This window comes from Apteryx mantelli, chromosome 1, assembly GCF_036417845.1.
Source record: "Apteryx mantelli isolate bAptMan1 chromosome 1, bAptMan1.hap1, whole genome shotgun sequence".
Taxonomy (NCBI): domain Eukaryota; kingdom Metazoa; phylum Chordata; class Aves; order Apterygiformes; family Apterygidae; genus Apteryx; species Apteryx mantelli.
This window is the reverse complement of record NC_089978.1, coordinates 197,299,667-197,314,759: the sequence shown is the minus strand read 5'-3', so window position 1 is coordinate 197,314,759 and position 15,093 is coordinate 197,299,667. Positions and strand designations below refer to the sequence as shown.

The window sequence follows — 15,093 nt, the reverse complement described above, 5'->3', positions numbered from 1 at the left end:
GGATGGTTCATTCAGGCTCCATGTGGCCACAATTGGATCTGGAAAGAACTGTGTAGGATTTATGACCCTCTGCACAATATCCCAGCAGGCAAAGTTCCCTCAGAAACTCTGAAACTTCCTCAGGCCGTGCCTGAGGAATGCGCAGGATGTGCAGTGCATCCTAGAAGGAGCTTGGCAGCCAGCAGTCATCACTTTACCTGCCTTCCTGGGGTCTGGTCCTGGCATATGCACAGAGAGAAATTCATTGATTGTCAGACATCTCCATTTGTAGACAGCCTGCACTTTCTCCAGGCTTGAATGTTGGGAAGAACTCATGGTAGGATTACTGATAAGTAGCACAATAGCTTTGTGCTGCCAGTGGCCTGTGCAACAGTACAGCAGAAAATTAAAACAAACACAAATTGTCATACATAAAGAGTCAAAGTGCAAACTGATGTTCTGTTGCAGTTTGACACAAGATGAGCTGGAGTGAATGTTAAGCTGCAAGATCACCACAGAAGTCTCCAGCCCTGTTTTGATCTGGAGATACCATAGGCCCATTGGGGCTGCAAACTTGGGGTCTATCTCAGCTTCCTTGGCCAAGGAGAGAAGCAGTGATGGAAGGGAAGAGCCGTTCTCAAATGTTACATGACTACCTGCTGTTTTCCCAACATCCCTGCCTTTGGCCTGTGAGAGGTCATCTGGCATGGTGAAGGTCTGGCTCTGATGAGTGTCTTGGTCTGGATATGCTTGTTTGAAGGAGACGAAGAAGGGTGAAATGCTGGACAGGGAAAACCAGTAAGGAATATTTGCTGTGCAACAGTGGCAACAGTGTCTCTGGCAGGCCAGAGACAGGTCACCTCCCTGCCACACACTACTCACACCTGAGGAGGAGGATGACCTCTTTAATCAGTGGGTTCCTGTGACTGGCCATTGAGTGGAGAATACAACTACCAATGTGCCTTCTCCCTGTCGCTATTTCTTCCTGTAGCTGATCCCATATCATTGGTCAGTATCAAAGTGGTGCTGCATATCCTGGGAAGACATATTTCCTTACTCACTTCCTTTCCCACCCTCAAAAGATACAGTTCAGCTGTTAGGACTGGGTATGTGCCGTGAGCCATACTTAGCTTGAAGGCTAAGCGAGAACACTTGGAAATACAAAACAAAGTTGTACTGGAGCTTCATAAAGCATATGATATACTACTGTATAACAGTGCTTTAAAAAACAATAACACTTGCAACATCAGTAAAGTAGGCTTGAAAAGAATTAAGAATGGGTTAATTGAGAGACTTCAGAAGGCAGGCATCAATCAATAATTGCCATTAAATCAGCAGATTTCTAGAAGGGATTTTCAGGGAGTTGTATTAGACCCAATGCTATTTCACATTTCCATCATCAGTTGGGAGTAGATACAAAAACTTTTCTTAAAGAAGTCCAGAGAATGCAAAGACTTGTGGAAAGAAATGATGATAGCAAAGCAGTTGGAATGATCTGGATTGCTTGGTAACTTCAACTCTTTCAAGCTTGATATGTTTTAATATAACAAATGCAAAGTTGCACGCTGTAAAATAATAATACTACCATAAAAAGGAAGTCAGGACATACATACAAAATATCAGATTGTACCTGGAAGGCATTCATTTTGAAATGAATTTGGGGTAAAAGCAGAGCAGCAGATCATCAAAAGCTCCCACTATTGGCATGTGAATGTTGTAACTGAACAGGGCGGTGTGAGTAGAGGGGATGGTGAAAGCATCTGGCACAGGTAAGTACTTGAATGTTAGGTCATACTGTTGTTGGCATTTTAAAAATCTGTTTGAAAATGGATAGAGTTAAGAGGTAAAAAATATATAAGTTTTAATGGCTGGAGAAAGCAGGTTGGCTGGATAAAGCAGGTAGTTGAAAGCTGAATTTTACATTTATCTTCAATTCAACGATTAACTTTTCTGGAAAGCAAGACTGATGCAGCTGATCTCGATAAAAGGGGAACAGGGAGAAATACTGTGACCTGTGTAACACAGGAGGTCAGACTAGATGATCTAACTGTCCCTTCTGGCCTTAAACTCCATTGGTCCATGAAGCAGTCACCTTTTCATTTCAATGGCTTTTTAGTCAGTTAACTTAGCTCAGTTAACAATATTTTCTTGGTACCTATGTGACTCATTGATAATACATACTTGAGAAAGCATCCATTATTTGCAAAGCCTGTCTTGCTTTTTTTATTTGGGCAGAATGGGAAGCTGAGAACAGATGATTGATAGCTTTTTCTGTTTATTTGCTAAAAGGTGTCAAGCAACTTATTTACTGACTCAACTCCTGCAGCAACTTTTTAGTTTGAGCAGTGTAAACATATCTTAACAACCTTTAGTAACTGTGGGCAGAAAGACATCGTGAACATAATGAAAACTGACAGCACTGATTTCCATTCCTGTAATTTTTTTAACCGTACTTATAAAGACAAGCACAGTGTTTCCTTCAGATGTTTTGGAGACCAAAACTTCCAGCTAACAGTTTATTGGTACTCATATTTCAAATGTACCACTTGCTTGGTAAAAAAAGTTAATATTTAGCTCTTTTTCTCTTGAATGACTTTATGGCCCCTGTTTATACGCCCATGTAAATGATGGTGATACCTTTGATAAACCCATATTTGGTAGATTTTGGAAAGAGATCATTAGTTATGGAGAATGAAGGCTCACTGGTGTGCTAACTTACAAAGGCAAAAAGAAGCTGCTTTAAATGAAGCCTAAGCTTCAGAGAAACATGTAACATCCAAATGACTTTGCATGTATTTATGTATTCCTCAAATAAAGGAATGACAACAAAATTAGTGTGACTTGTCCAAGGAGGTAGAAGGAGTCCAATTATCTGCTGCATTTTATAATCAGTAATCTGATAGAAAAATAATGATTTTTAAAATAGTATTGAAAGCTATATGAAGCATCAAGAATAGTTTACATGCTTTCACTGAGTAGTAGCATGGGGAATTTCATAGAAATGTGAGACTGGAAATCACTGAACCCCATCTCTCCCACATTTTAATCATTTTTAAGCCATTCAGAAGCTTGCCACACACATCTTTACAGGAAACTTAGGTTTCTTGTCCTTTTCCTCCTCTACATACTGAACGTAAGTCCTGTAATGAAAGGAATCCTTTCAATTTATGGTCTAAGTAACTTACTCCTGACTGATTTATTTTTATGCCAGCATTGACCTGACCATAGATTCTCTATTCCTGCTTATTCTTTCAATGCCATTTCTGCTTTAAATCCATCACTTCAACACAGATGACCAGAACTATACGAGGTTTCCCCAGTGCCTTGTTCAATGGAATTAATACCTCCCTGAGACCCTGTTTCTCTTCCTCATGATCTCATCGTAGTGATGGTTCAGGATAATCTTACAGTCAGCTAGTAAATCTGTGGTCTTTTTCCTATTCTCGCTGCAAATAATGATGTCTGTTTGATACCCATTCTTAGGCTATCTTGAACTTATTCCAGGTGTAGAATAAGTGAACTTATTTTCAAGTTTCACTGCTACAAAATGGGAACTAGAAGTCAGTATAATTAATAGAATTACTTTCTACTAATTTAGAAGAGCCATTGTAGGATATAATTTTTGAAAAGTTTATGGCTTATTTAAAGTTCATTAGGAATGAATACAATTATAGATGCAATTATTTTGTTTACCTTGTTAGTGCCAAGGTCTACAAAAAGCAGGCTGAATTTGTAATAAAATGAGTTGTTTATGCTGAAATCAGATGTGCCAGTCATACTCCCTATTAATATCACTGGTTTCTTCCTAAGACTCATTAGTGTAAGTGGATACCTCCCAGCTCTATGAATAGTATTTGCTGTGTGTTCAGGGAGGGGAAGACACTGACCACCAGAGGAAACACCAGTTTCAATAAGGGATAAACATAGAAAGCACTAAGTCTGAATCCAATAGTAGTCATTATACTATAACCTAAATAGGAGGAGTAGGGCAAATCCTTTTTATCCTCAGTTAACCTTATACGTCAATATAGTTATGCTTATATTCATATAAATATTCTACAGTATCAAATTTGCAAATTCAGTACAATATAGATAATCATGACCTTGACATGATGAATGTTGTTTTGTGTCCTGATATGTGTTTTGTGTTTAGTCCATGTTCATACGGTAACTCTTTCTTTGATTAGATTATGTTCTTGGAAATCATATTATTTTAATATGTCGGTTATGTGGTGTATTTTAATGAGCTTTGAAAATTTGTTTGCTTTGAAAATTAGTTGCTTCAGTAACTAATTTGCCTGCTTTGTTTTTTGCATGAAGATAATGCATTTTCATAGTCACCTTTTAGTATAAGTTTACTGAAGTTCTAATCCAATCTTCCTTCAAAAATTGCATTAAAGCTGTATTATTTCTTCAAGCTACTGTGCATCAGTGTGTTAGTCTTGAAGAACTGGACAGGGTCAACTGCCTTTAAGTTGTCTGTAAAGTTGTTTTGACTTGCCAGAAATGTTAAGTGTTTAAAAATATTTAGTGTGTGCAGTTTGATATTCTTATTAACACTAAGAAGATTACATAAGTTTTTAAATTAATCTTCTAATGTTCTATGTCATGATGAATGCATCAAATGAGAAAGAAATATCAGCAGAATTTTCTGCATATGATGTGTATTCATGTGATTCACTATTCACATGATCTACAAATATGCACAGAAAATGAGGAAACAGCACTTCTGAGGTCCTCACTCACTTTGTGTTATCAGCTTTAGACATCCTCTGCAAACTATTTAATCTGTGACCCAAACTTAAAATAAAAATACTTTATGTATGATTATATTGAACCATATATGCGCATCATTTCTATCCCATGGTTTAGGCTCTGGGACAAGAGCCTTGTTAAATGGACAATTTCATATAGCTATACTGATGTTATTCCAAGCAATAAAAATGAGGTAGTTAGACAAATATATTTAATTTACTGATTAAAATTTGTTTGCAAAAAATTTCAGTTATTCTATACTGTGTCCCATGACTACTCCTGGGATATAGTCCTATGGATTTTTCTTAATTTAAAACTAAACTGAGTTTAATTGCCCTGTAAGAGTTTTCGTTACATTTATTTTACCTTTGTTGTTTGTTCTCTTTTGAAGTCTGTTCTGTAGAACGACTGATCTTCATTTCATTTGTGCCTGCTTTCTTTTATGTGGAGTTTTTAGTATGTTTGTGTCAATTTTGTTATAATATCTTTATTTCACAGTGTTGCTTTTCACTATGTACTGAAAAGAACCATTAGATTCAATCTTATTATTGAAGAGCAGGGAGAGGGGTAGAGAAATTAGTTTTCTGAACAATTGTTGTGTCTCTTCTTATTTTTAAATCCACCTAAAATTTAGGGTCTTATTTAGATAAAACATGTTTGGAATTTTAACTGCTGCAAAATGCATGCATCTTGCTGAAGTAGTGACAGCAATGACTCATCTAGTGAGAATGGCATTGTATTGAATGTACAACAACAGAAAAGGTCTCTAGTGTCTGCTGTCTTTGTATATCTGACCTTGAAGAGAATTAGAAGTTGCTTGTTGCAGAAGTTGAGCGTCTAATACATTGATGCACCTGTTAGTTCTCACATATCAAATTAGAAAGTGTTTATAGTGATCAGTGATTCTTTTGTGAATTAAATATTTTCTGTTTCTAGTGATCTGGGTATTCTTACGTGTATTATATGATTGTCCTTAACATGTGGAATTGTTTATACAGAAAATTATAACTTTGTACTCTTCCCATTCCTTTCTCACATCATTTTCTCTTGTTATAGTTGAATGTATTTATTGTGTTTTATTTCTCATTAACGCAATTTTGGTTTGTATGCTATATCGTATAGAGACCATGAACCAAGCAACACCTGCTAGAAAACTGGAAGAGGTTCTTCACTTGGCAGAACTCTGTATCGAAGTATTGCAGCAAAATGAAGAACATCATTCAGAGGTGAGGCCGTAACTGTGTTTGCTGTAGAGGATGGTTTGTTCCTACGTTTTTTCTCCCCTGATGCGAAGCAATTCTGTCAAGAAGCATTTTAGCTTTACTTTCTGACATATGTTTAAGGCAGTTCACATTTACAGAGGAGTAAGAGAATTGAAGCTTATGAAAAGTGAAGTGAAATAAAACTCTACTTGAATTCGCTTGAATGAACTGTAGGTTTAGAAATGAAATTTGAAGAGCAAAAAATAGAGAAAGGATCTCTGTGCTGGAGGTGGTGAAATGGTACGGAAAACATTCATAGCCTTATACAGTTGTTCCTTCCAATTTTTCACCTCTCATTCAAAGTAGGAAGAAAACATAACTGAACGCTGGTTTCCAACATGCTGTATGGATCTTGATTTTAACACAAAAATAATGATGGATAAAATCATCACATTCACATCACTCTTCTTTTGATTGGAAAAGTACGGCTTTTAAACTTGCTGTTTTTAAAATGTCATTATAAAGTAGAAGAGATAAAATAGAGCAATTTCATGTTTCTTATTCTCAAGTCTTTTGCTTTGTGATACAGAAACCATAATATTTAGAATATTTAGAATTATAGCACCTTTTATAGCAAGGTATTAGAAAAATAAACTTGACCAGGTACATGTAATTATATATATTATTAACATTTACTTAATAAATCTAGTTTTCTAAGGTTCAGGAAATTGTTTTTAAAATGTTCACCAAAAAAATCAGTAAATATTTTTGAGGAAAATATGCAAAGGCATAAACATGATTTAGTATATATAGTTATAAATATGATCATTCAAAACATCTGGTTTTATATCACACTATAAAATCTAGTTTTTAGCTTACATCTGCCATGTGTGAACTTGTTATAGATATTTTATCTTATACTGAAGAAACAGCTGTTTCCATGATTTGAAATGAATTCCCTGAGGTCCCATTCTACACTACTGTTGCCACTGTGTTACTCTGTAATGATTACTTAATAAAATGTATATAGTGTTTTTCTTTGTCTTTTGAGAAACTGCATTAATGTAAGAATATTTGGCTTCTGTGGTAAAAACACAGAGAAAACTGATCAAATGATACTGTGTATGGTTAAACATCATGTTCATAGACTACTTTCTGTACTACTTATATGCAGTCAGAGATGTCAGATTTCAGAAGGGTAAATATATTTTATTTGTCTCAAGGAAAATCAATTCAGTAAGAGTTTCCAATCTAAGACGGCCTGAGAAGACTAACTATACTGTTAAAATTATTTTCCCCTTCTTTGATTCATGTAATAAATGTTCAATTTTAATGAAATTTATAAAACATGCAGACTTTCAATATTGAAATATATGTGAGAAAAAAATCATAAAAATTATGCATTCTCCTACTCAAAACTGAAAATTAAGTGTGGTGACTTTACATCATAATTTTAAGTAAATGTTTGATGGTGCAGCGGAAGAAAAGGATCAGTAGTCTCTAAAATAGTAACATCACATTTTTTAATACTAGTTTTTTCTTTTTTTTAATTTATAACACTTCCAAATTTCTGGGATTCCCACAGGGAGGAGAGGTATGTGATTCATGATCAACTAAGCATTATTTTTCACCATTTATAGCATGGAACTGTGTACTGAATGTGCAGCATATTGTTCTGATTATTTCTAGTTTTGTATTGCCACATTTGTGTGTCTTCCTGTAATCTAAGAATTTTAGTCTTTCTTTAATCAGGTCAATGTTTTTGTTCTCTTAAAATGTATGTCACCAACTGCTAATTGCCTTTAGCCTGTTTTCATATTCTCCATAATGACTGAACTTAGCTGTTGTATTTGTTTTTCCATTCTGCTTACTTGCTGCCCCCAGCAGTGGCGGGGTAATTCTTGAGAGGGTCAAAAGAATTTTTGTCTGGATTCAAAATACCATTTGCAAAGTGAAAGAAGATGGAAAGAGAATGTGCTGGTTTTCTGGGTTTTTTTGCTTTTGCTTTGTTTGTTTTGAGTTTTTGGTAATATTTTCTGAAAAGAGTTTTGTTTGCCTGGAAGCGACACCTGCCATTGCCTGTATACATTTCTTTTCTTTTTTCTTCATTTGTTTGCAGTTAGTTATTTTCTAGGGTAAGAAGGTTGTTCCTTTAATGAGCTCCCATTTAAACAGGATTAACTAATGAGAAACTTCTTCCAGATTGAGGGAAAAGACTCCATTTCAAACTCTTGCCAAAATTTTTGAAGCCTCATCTGTCCTTTTCACTGTGATGCCAATCAGCATCCTTAAGTCCTGACATTGCAATGCACCAAGTGCCTTTCAGTAACAGCAGAGGATGCTCAGCATTTCTTTAAAAGCTCTCTCCAATTCATCTTTTCTCCTTTTAAGTTGTAGTTGTTCACCCCATATCAAAAAGGATTATAGGCAGTCATCGGAAAGTCCAGGATGCCAGAACACATTTGTGGTCCACTTTTCAAAACTCTTAATAGATGCCTTTCAGGTCTGGGTACATAATTCTGCATACCTAGGACCTGCTTTTCAGAAATGCAAGTGAAGATCTGAATGATTTTAATTGACGTTCTGGCTACTCAGCACTTATATAGATCAAGCTATACGTGTCCCATGTTGGTAACTCAAAAATGGAGATATTCGGAAGCAGGGGGCTACTTTTGGAAGCAAAGGCATTTTCCTACCTAGTATGTGTGAGTATTTCTCACCATTAGGTATTTTCATTAACTCTGAACAAAACAGTCTCAGCAGTGTGTGATATTCATCTTCTTTCATAGGTTCACTTCACCTTCATCTTTAACTTCAGGATCATATAGCTCCCTCTGATCCAATATTCATCTTCAATACCTACCCTTCAAAGCCCAGATTTAAATCTCAATAAGAAGGTGCAAAAGGTAGAAATGAAGCAGCCTTTAATGCAGAGCTGTCTTTAATTGCTGACACACTGATTTTTCACAAATTTCTTCTTTTGAGTTATGATTACCTAAGAAACTAAGTTTTAACTGAAGAAAACTGTGTATTCTAACATGCTGTTAAGTTACTGGAAATCACTATAGACATTAATGAACTTCTAAAGATGTATTTGTAACATTTGCTGAAGGAAAACTGGATGCCTTCATCATAAGAAGTCTACATCTTTAAGGCAAAATGAGGAATTAAAAAAAAGTTCTGCATCTTTAAAAAAAACCCTTAGAGTTAAAAGAATAATATTTCACATTAAAACCATCCCTTGTGATTAACAAATGGGAGCAAAATTCTTATGCAAAATGTATTTGAAAAATAAATTAATCTGATTACTGATAGCATTAGAATTGAATGAAATCAAAAGAAGCATAGTGTTATTTTTCAAGGATGAGGCCTTCTTTCTTTCTTTTCTTTGCTGTCTGGCAAAAAGAGTTGCAGGGCTTTATACTCCTTTTAGAAAGGAGCTCTTAGCAAGCCTTTTGGTGAGAGAGGTTGTTTTGGTTTTTAGTTTTATATTTTTGTTCCAATGATATCATATTTCCCAACATAATTTTTTATGTGATTTCTTACATTTTTGATGCAAGGTTTTATAAAATGTTTTCGCATTTTTCCCTTGGCCTGTTCATCCCCCTGAATGAAATAAGACATGAAGTGGCATATCCAAATGTGTTTTGCTATAGATACAATGCATCTCTTTGCTTTGTGACTTGTGTTTAATAATTCTGTTTTGGCATGTTTGTAGGCATTCACTTGGTGGCCAGAATTATTGGCTGAGCATGCAGAGAAGTTTTTGTCTCTTTATTCTGTTGATATGGATTCAGCACTTGAGGCACAGCCACAGGACTCCTGGGACAGCTTCCCACTTTTCCAACTGCTGAATAACTCACTCAGAAATGACAGTAAGATCTTAAGGTTTTTGCTTATTGGGTGTATAGGATTTTTCACTCTCCCCACACCTTAGAAATGTGTTTTTAGTGAAGATAATCTCCGAGTGGCACTGCCCCTGTTTATGATATATATATACCGGTGCTCCATTTCTTGGAAATAAAGCAGTTTCTCTCTCTGTGCTTGCACCATTTAATTCCTTATTTTGGCATATCCCTTAACCATTCACAGATTGCTCACTTTTAAAGCAATGCATACAAGCAGCATAGTGTGTTTTTAATATTTCATATTTAATCTATAATGCTAAAATAAAATTGTAGTTACAATTCCCTTCTAAGCTTTCATTTAAACTACTTACTACTTTTGTGTTGGGATCAGAATTCAAAATATCTGTGTTATCTTGCTTTTATTTTTCTTCAAAGAGATAATTTGCTTTTCTTTTTATAATAATCTGCATGACTGCATGACTGAAAGAATGGAAATAGTATTCAAGAGTTTTTCTCCAAGGTTACACATATTGCAACTTATATTATTTATCATTGTATTATTGTTACCTTCAGCTGCCAAGTGTTTATTGAAACTTATAGGTCATCTCATAATAGTACCTATTAGACATAGCACCATATCATGAAAAGGAGCAACTAGCAAATGTACAATTTACTATAACGCCATAGATGACTAACTTTGTGGAGAGAAAAGGGCAAATGGACAGGGCCACTAATTAAAGCTTAATCTTAAACATTGAGAGTCTTTGTTTCTGCACCTCACTGGATGTGGTCTGGTGCAGAGCAAAAGAACATTAGCATCCAGTGTTAGGGGTTTCATGAATGTTTAATTGTGTTTCCATACCCTGACATTTAGCAGCACAGGAAATGCCATATTCCTGGTCATTTCTTTTCTCACATAGATTCCTAGTGACAGAAAATGTATTTATTAGTGTACACCATAGTTTAAGATATTAAAGATTGCTTACTCTGCATCCTTTGTTTGACAAACAGCAGCTACACAAACATGTTGAAATTGCCATGCTAGTGGTAATTTAAACTCAATTTGGACAGCTTTTCGGAAGCATGTAGGAATTGTTCCATCCTGAGGCCAGATCTCATAAAAGAGTTAGGCTCCTTCAAGCTAGATTCTGCATTACCTGAAATAGCTGTCTGATCCGAATTTGAAAACCTGGAGCCTATATTCAGGTCATGGTGAAAATTAGGCAAGTGTTTCAAAAAAAAAAAGAAAAGAAGTATCACATGGCTAGAGTTAGGTATTAGGAAATGCTAACCACAGGCAACCATGTCTGGACTGTGACCCTATTCTCACAAGGAGAGGAGCTTCAAGAAGGAATCTGTATGTGTTCCTCAGAGCTTCCCCGCTCCCAGGCTCCCAGCTGAGGGCCTTCGTTACAAAGCTGCAAATCCATGCCTCCTCCGCTGGCGTTATGACTTTTGCAATGTTTGCTGCACCTTCATTTAACTTCAGTGTTCAGTATAGCATGCCATAGGATTCAGTCTGGGATGCCATTCTCCCCATAAACTATACTACTTGAATAAAATGTGGTTTGGGAGCCAAGACATTGTTCTAAGCAGTGGATTTAAATCCATCTAGGATGAGGAATGAATTAAAGCCAGTTCTTCTGTTCCTTGGAAATTTCTGTAACCTTACTTTGCTGTAAGGGCTTGCTACCCCTTCTTTTGCCTCCAGCTGCATTTTGAAATGAAAAGAGTGATTGCTCTTTCTACATGGCTAATCCTGACAGTGTACTGAACCCCTCAATCCTACCTAGTTTCTGGATAATTAGTGTGGTTCCAGCTGAAATTTTATACCTAATGATATATAATTACTAGATGATCGTGGAATGCAAAGGTCAAAGAGAGAGATACCTAGAGAAGTTGAATTCTATGGTTAATCGCCTGGGCTATTGACTCTGTGGATTGTAGACTATAATTCTGGATTTGAGCAACTAAGCTGCTGCACCTTCTGGGTCTGGCCCGTTGTGCCTGGTTATCTTTGGTGAGCGTGCTGAAGCCACCAATAGGAATTGTACCTGCAATGGCCTGCTGCATGATACGTAATCATCTCAATGTGTTTGGTGGCTGTCTTACCATCTTACATTTTCTGTTTAGGAGACACATCTCTAAATCTGATGTTACATTCAGTTAAAAAAATTATTTAGTTTCTGAAAGCTGTGGAGATATTTTGCATTAGTCTTCAAGAAGGATTTATGATATGAGTTTTAACTACTTTATTGTAACGTTTGTGTTCCTTTCTCCATTGATTCCAAACTGACAGAGGTAGTAGAAAGAAACAAGGGCTATTCTTAAATGCAAAGAAGTTACTGGTAGGCTGCAGATTATTTTTTCTTTCCTTAAAAGATTAAATGGATAATGATGCTAAATGATTAAATGAGCCTTAGGAAAGACATTTTACAAAAACTTGGGGAAATGTTTTTTCATGTCAAAGCAATTATTAGAAAGATTGTAAAATTTTAACTGAAGGAAGAGAAACGATTGCTGTATGAAATGTCACACCTGTATACCAATTTCAGTAATTCCCCAGTGGTAATAGATATAGTAAATGACAGTTTCTGGGGAGTGAAGGCCATCTGGAAAACTATACATATTTCCCACCCCCCTTCCAGAACTATTGGAAAGCAACCCTGGAAATTAGTCACCTTTTAATCTGTGGATATGTTAGCAAGTGGCAAGTGACCATTCTACCAAGAACTGATTCCCAAGTGAAACATACCACAGTGCTTATTCTTTAATTAACAGCCTTTTCACATGCTAGTACATTGAAGCCATTAGAAAGAGCTCCCTGTGCTTATATAATCAATTTTACAGTCTTCCTAAGTGAAATAAATATTTCTGGCTTTACTCTAAGTGAAAACCTTTTCCTGAAAACTATCACCTTCATAAAGATAGATTTAGAAAAAATCTAAAAGGGAAAAATTGGAATGTGGTCTCATGAGGATAAAAAGGCTAGTGTTAATAATTAACAAGGAGAGTGAAGTGGAGTAAATTAGCCATAATAGAGCCCACAGTGACTGGCAAAGTCACCTCTCATTATCAAAAAACTCATTAGGAAATGAAGAGGTGGAAATCCCACTGGGTTATTCTCACTCTCCAGCTATATCAGAGATTACTTTTCAGATTTCTTTCAAATGAAGAACTGTTAGGTCACCATATTGCATATTAGGTTAATCTTCAGTGAAATTTGGAGGAGTGACACCTGCGTGTTATTCTATCTCAAGAGCTTTAAATGAGCTCTAAATCTTAGATGCAGGAGTCAGTTTTCATGTAAACCTGACAGAAGTGAAGTCCTAACAATAAAGATACAATCCAGCATTTAGAGCATTAAAGCAAACTTTCATGTAAAATTATTTTTATAAATATGTCAATAAAATATAGTATTAGAAAGATAATGAGAATGCAGTCTTTTCTACTGAAATAACATCAAATACGTTTTATTTTACATAAAATACAAAACATTGTACAAGATTCAAACAAAATACATCATAGCTAATATTAATTTAACAATGAGGGAAAAAATGCATTATCTGATACAGTATATAACTTTTCATGCTATAAAAGAGGGGTTTTGTTTTTGTTTTTTTGCCTGGCTTGGAAGGAATAGACAGCACATATATTTTTGGTCTGACTCTTGTTATGGGCATACATAGATCCATCTTCAGCAGTTTCCAGAAAAGCTTCATCTAGTGAAGTAACAGATACAGCTAAAGAGAAAATCTGTAAAAGGCAGTTCTCAAGTTCAAACCACAAGACGTAATCTATACTGTGTCATGTCTGTTCAGGCTCCTCTGAGAGCGGTGAGAAAGCAATGATATTGCAGTCAGTTCTGCCAATGATCAGGTCACCGAAGAATTTTGCATCTCTCTCACTGAGTTTCCTGCTGACCAGTTTGTGCTGCCCGAAAGTAAGGCCAGGAATCTGACCTGTCATCTTAATTGTTCCTGAGAGCGCCTCTTCCGCAGCTCTTGCTGTATAAAGCCTCCTATCCATTGTATTTCAAATCCTGACTGAAACTTCACTTTTCCTTCCAAAGGACTCTATTTTGAGTCACTTTAAACTTTGCCATTTTTTATTACCTTATTTTGTGAAACTTAAGAGGTTTATTCTGAGTACATCAGTGATTCTTCTTCTGTTATTTTAAGTCTAAGTTGAAGCACTATTTTAAAAAATGGAGGGAGCAGCATGTTCTTCCTATCCTATAAAATATTTCAGCTCCTCTGATGAGAGCTAACAAATACCAAAATGTGATAATACATTCAACATTTTGTGTGGAAATAGATAATAAGTTGTAGATAAATTGGTTGTGATTTTTCAAAAGGTAAAGGTTTGAAAAAAATACTGTAGCTGCTTTTGTAACATGTATTTTAATGATTTCCAAAGTTTCTATTGTTTGTATGTGATCATGCCTGGCTTTATAAAGCTTTCTGGGTTGTACAGAGGTAACAGTACCCAATCTCTCTATGATAGCAAAATTATTTTTTTCCAGAGTTGGGTATTTTTAGAGGGAAGAATGACCTGGTTGTTTGGGGCTGTATCTCATTTTCTGTAAAGACAGCGTTACTTTTTGTCGGAGATATCTTTTAGTGGCACATGTACCTAATTCCCTGAGCAGTGTTTATATATTTATATATTTGGCCATTCTACTCTTTTTCTTTCCAAGTTTGCTTTCTGTTCTAATGTTGAACATAATTAAGTTTTAGCAGCATCACTTGCTGACTTTGGGTACTGCCCTGTTTGTTGCTCAGCATTATTGTATCTGTACTTCGTGACAAGCATTGGCCTGAATTAGTGGAAACTAGAAGTATTATAAGGTTAACTCATGACCTTCACTTTCCATCAAGTATCACTCAGTGAAATGTCTGTGTACCTGCTCTAACATGCCCGTAGTACACCTGTGGGCAGTCTGATGAGGTCGACGTAGAAAAAACAACATGTTGAGAGTTAGTCTCTTGAAAGCCATTGCCATTATCATGGCTATTGATTTAAAATAGGAATTCTCAGATACGTTTTTTTTTTTCCAGTACGGCTGTTGCTAGTAGCAGAGTGACAAATACCACCAGAGACAGCATCAGCTTCCTGCTCTGTTACAGCCTGTGTACCACTTTGTACTAGGATTTGTGTATTCCTTCATAGCCCCAATCTTAAACTACAGGGTAGAGGTAGAAAACTATTTGGATTTAAAATAGCCAGAGCAAAATCTATACCCACACCAATACCTCTCATCAGTACCTTACACCTCCCATTAATTTTAGTGGGAATCTTTTCTTAAA

At 35.8% G+C, this 15,093-nt stretch overlaps 1 protein-coding gene across 1 annotated transcript in view; it reads left to right on the top strand.

Moving 5' to 3' along the window:
* Positions 1-15,093, top strand: part of CADPS2 (calcium dependent secretion activator 2) — a 337,763-nt gene that overhangs the window by 262,622 nt on the left and 60,048 nt on the right. The window contains exons 19-21 of the mRNA XM_067289963.1: positions 5,857-5,960; positions 7,522-7,530; positions 9,655-9,811. Of these exons, the coding sequence (XP_067146064.1) occupies positions 5,857-5,960; positions 7,522-7,530; positions 9,655-9,811 (270 nt within the window). The remainder of the gene's footprint in view (positions 1-5,856; positions 5,961-7,521; positions 7,531-9,654; positions 9,812-15,093) is intronic.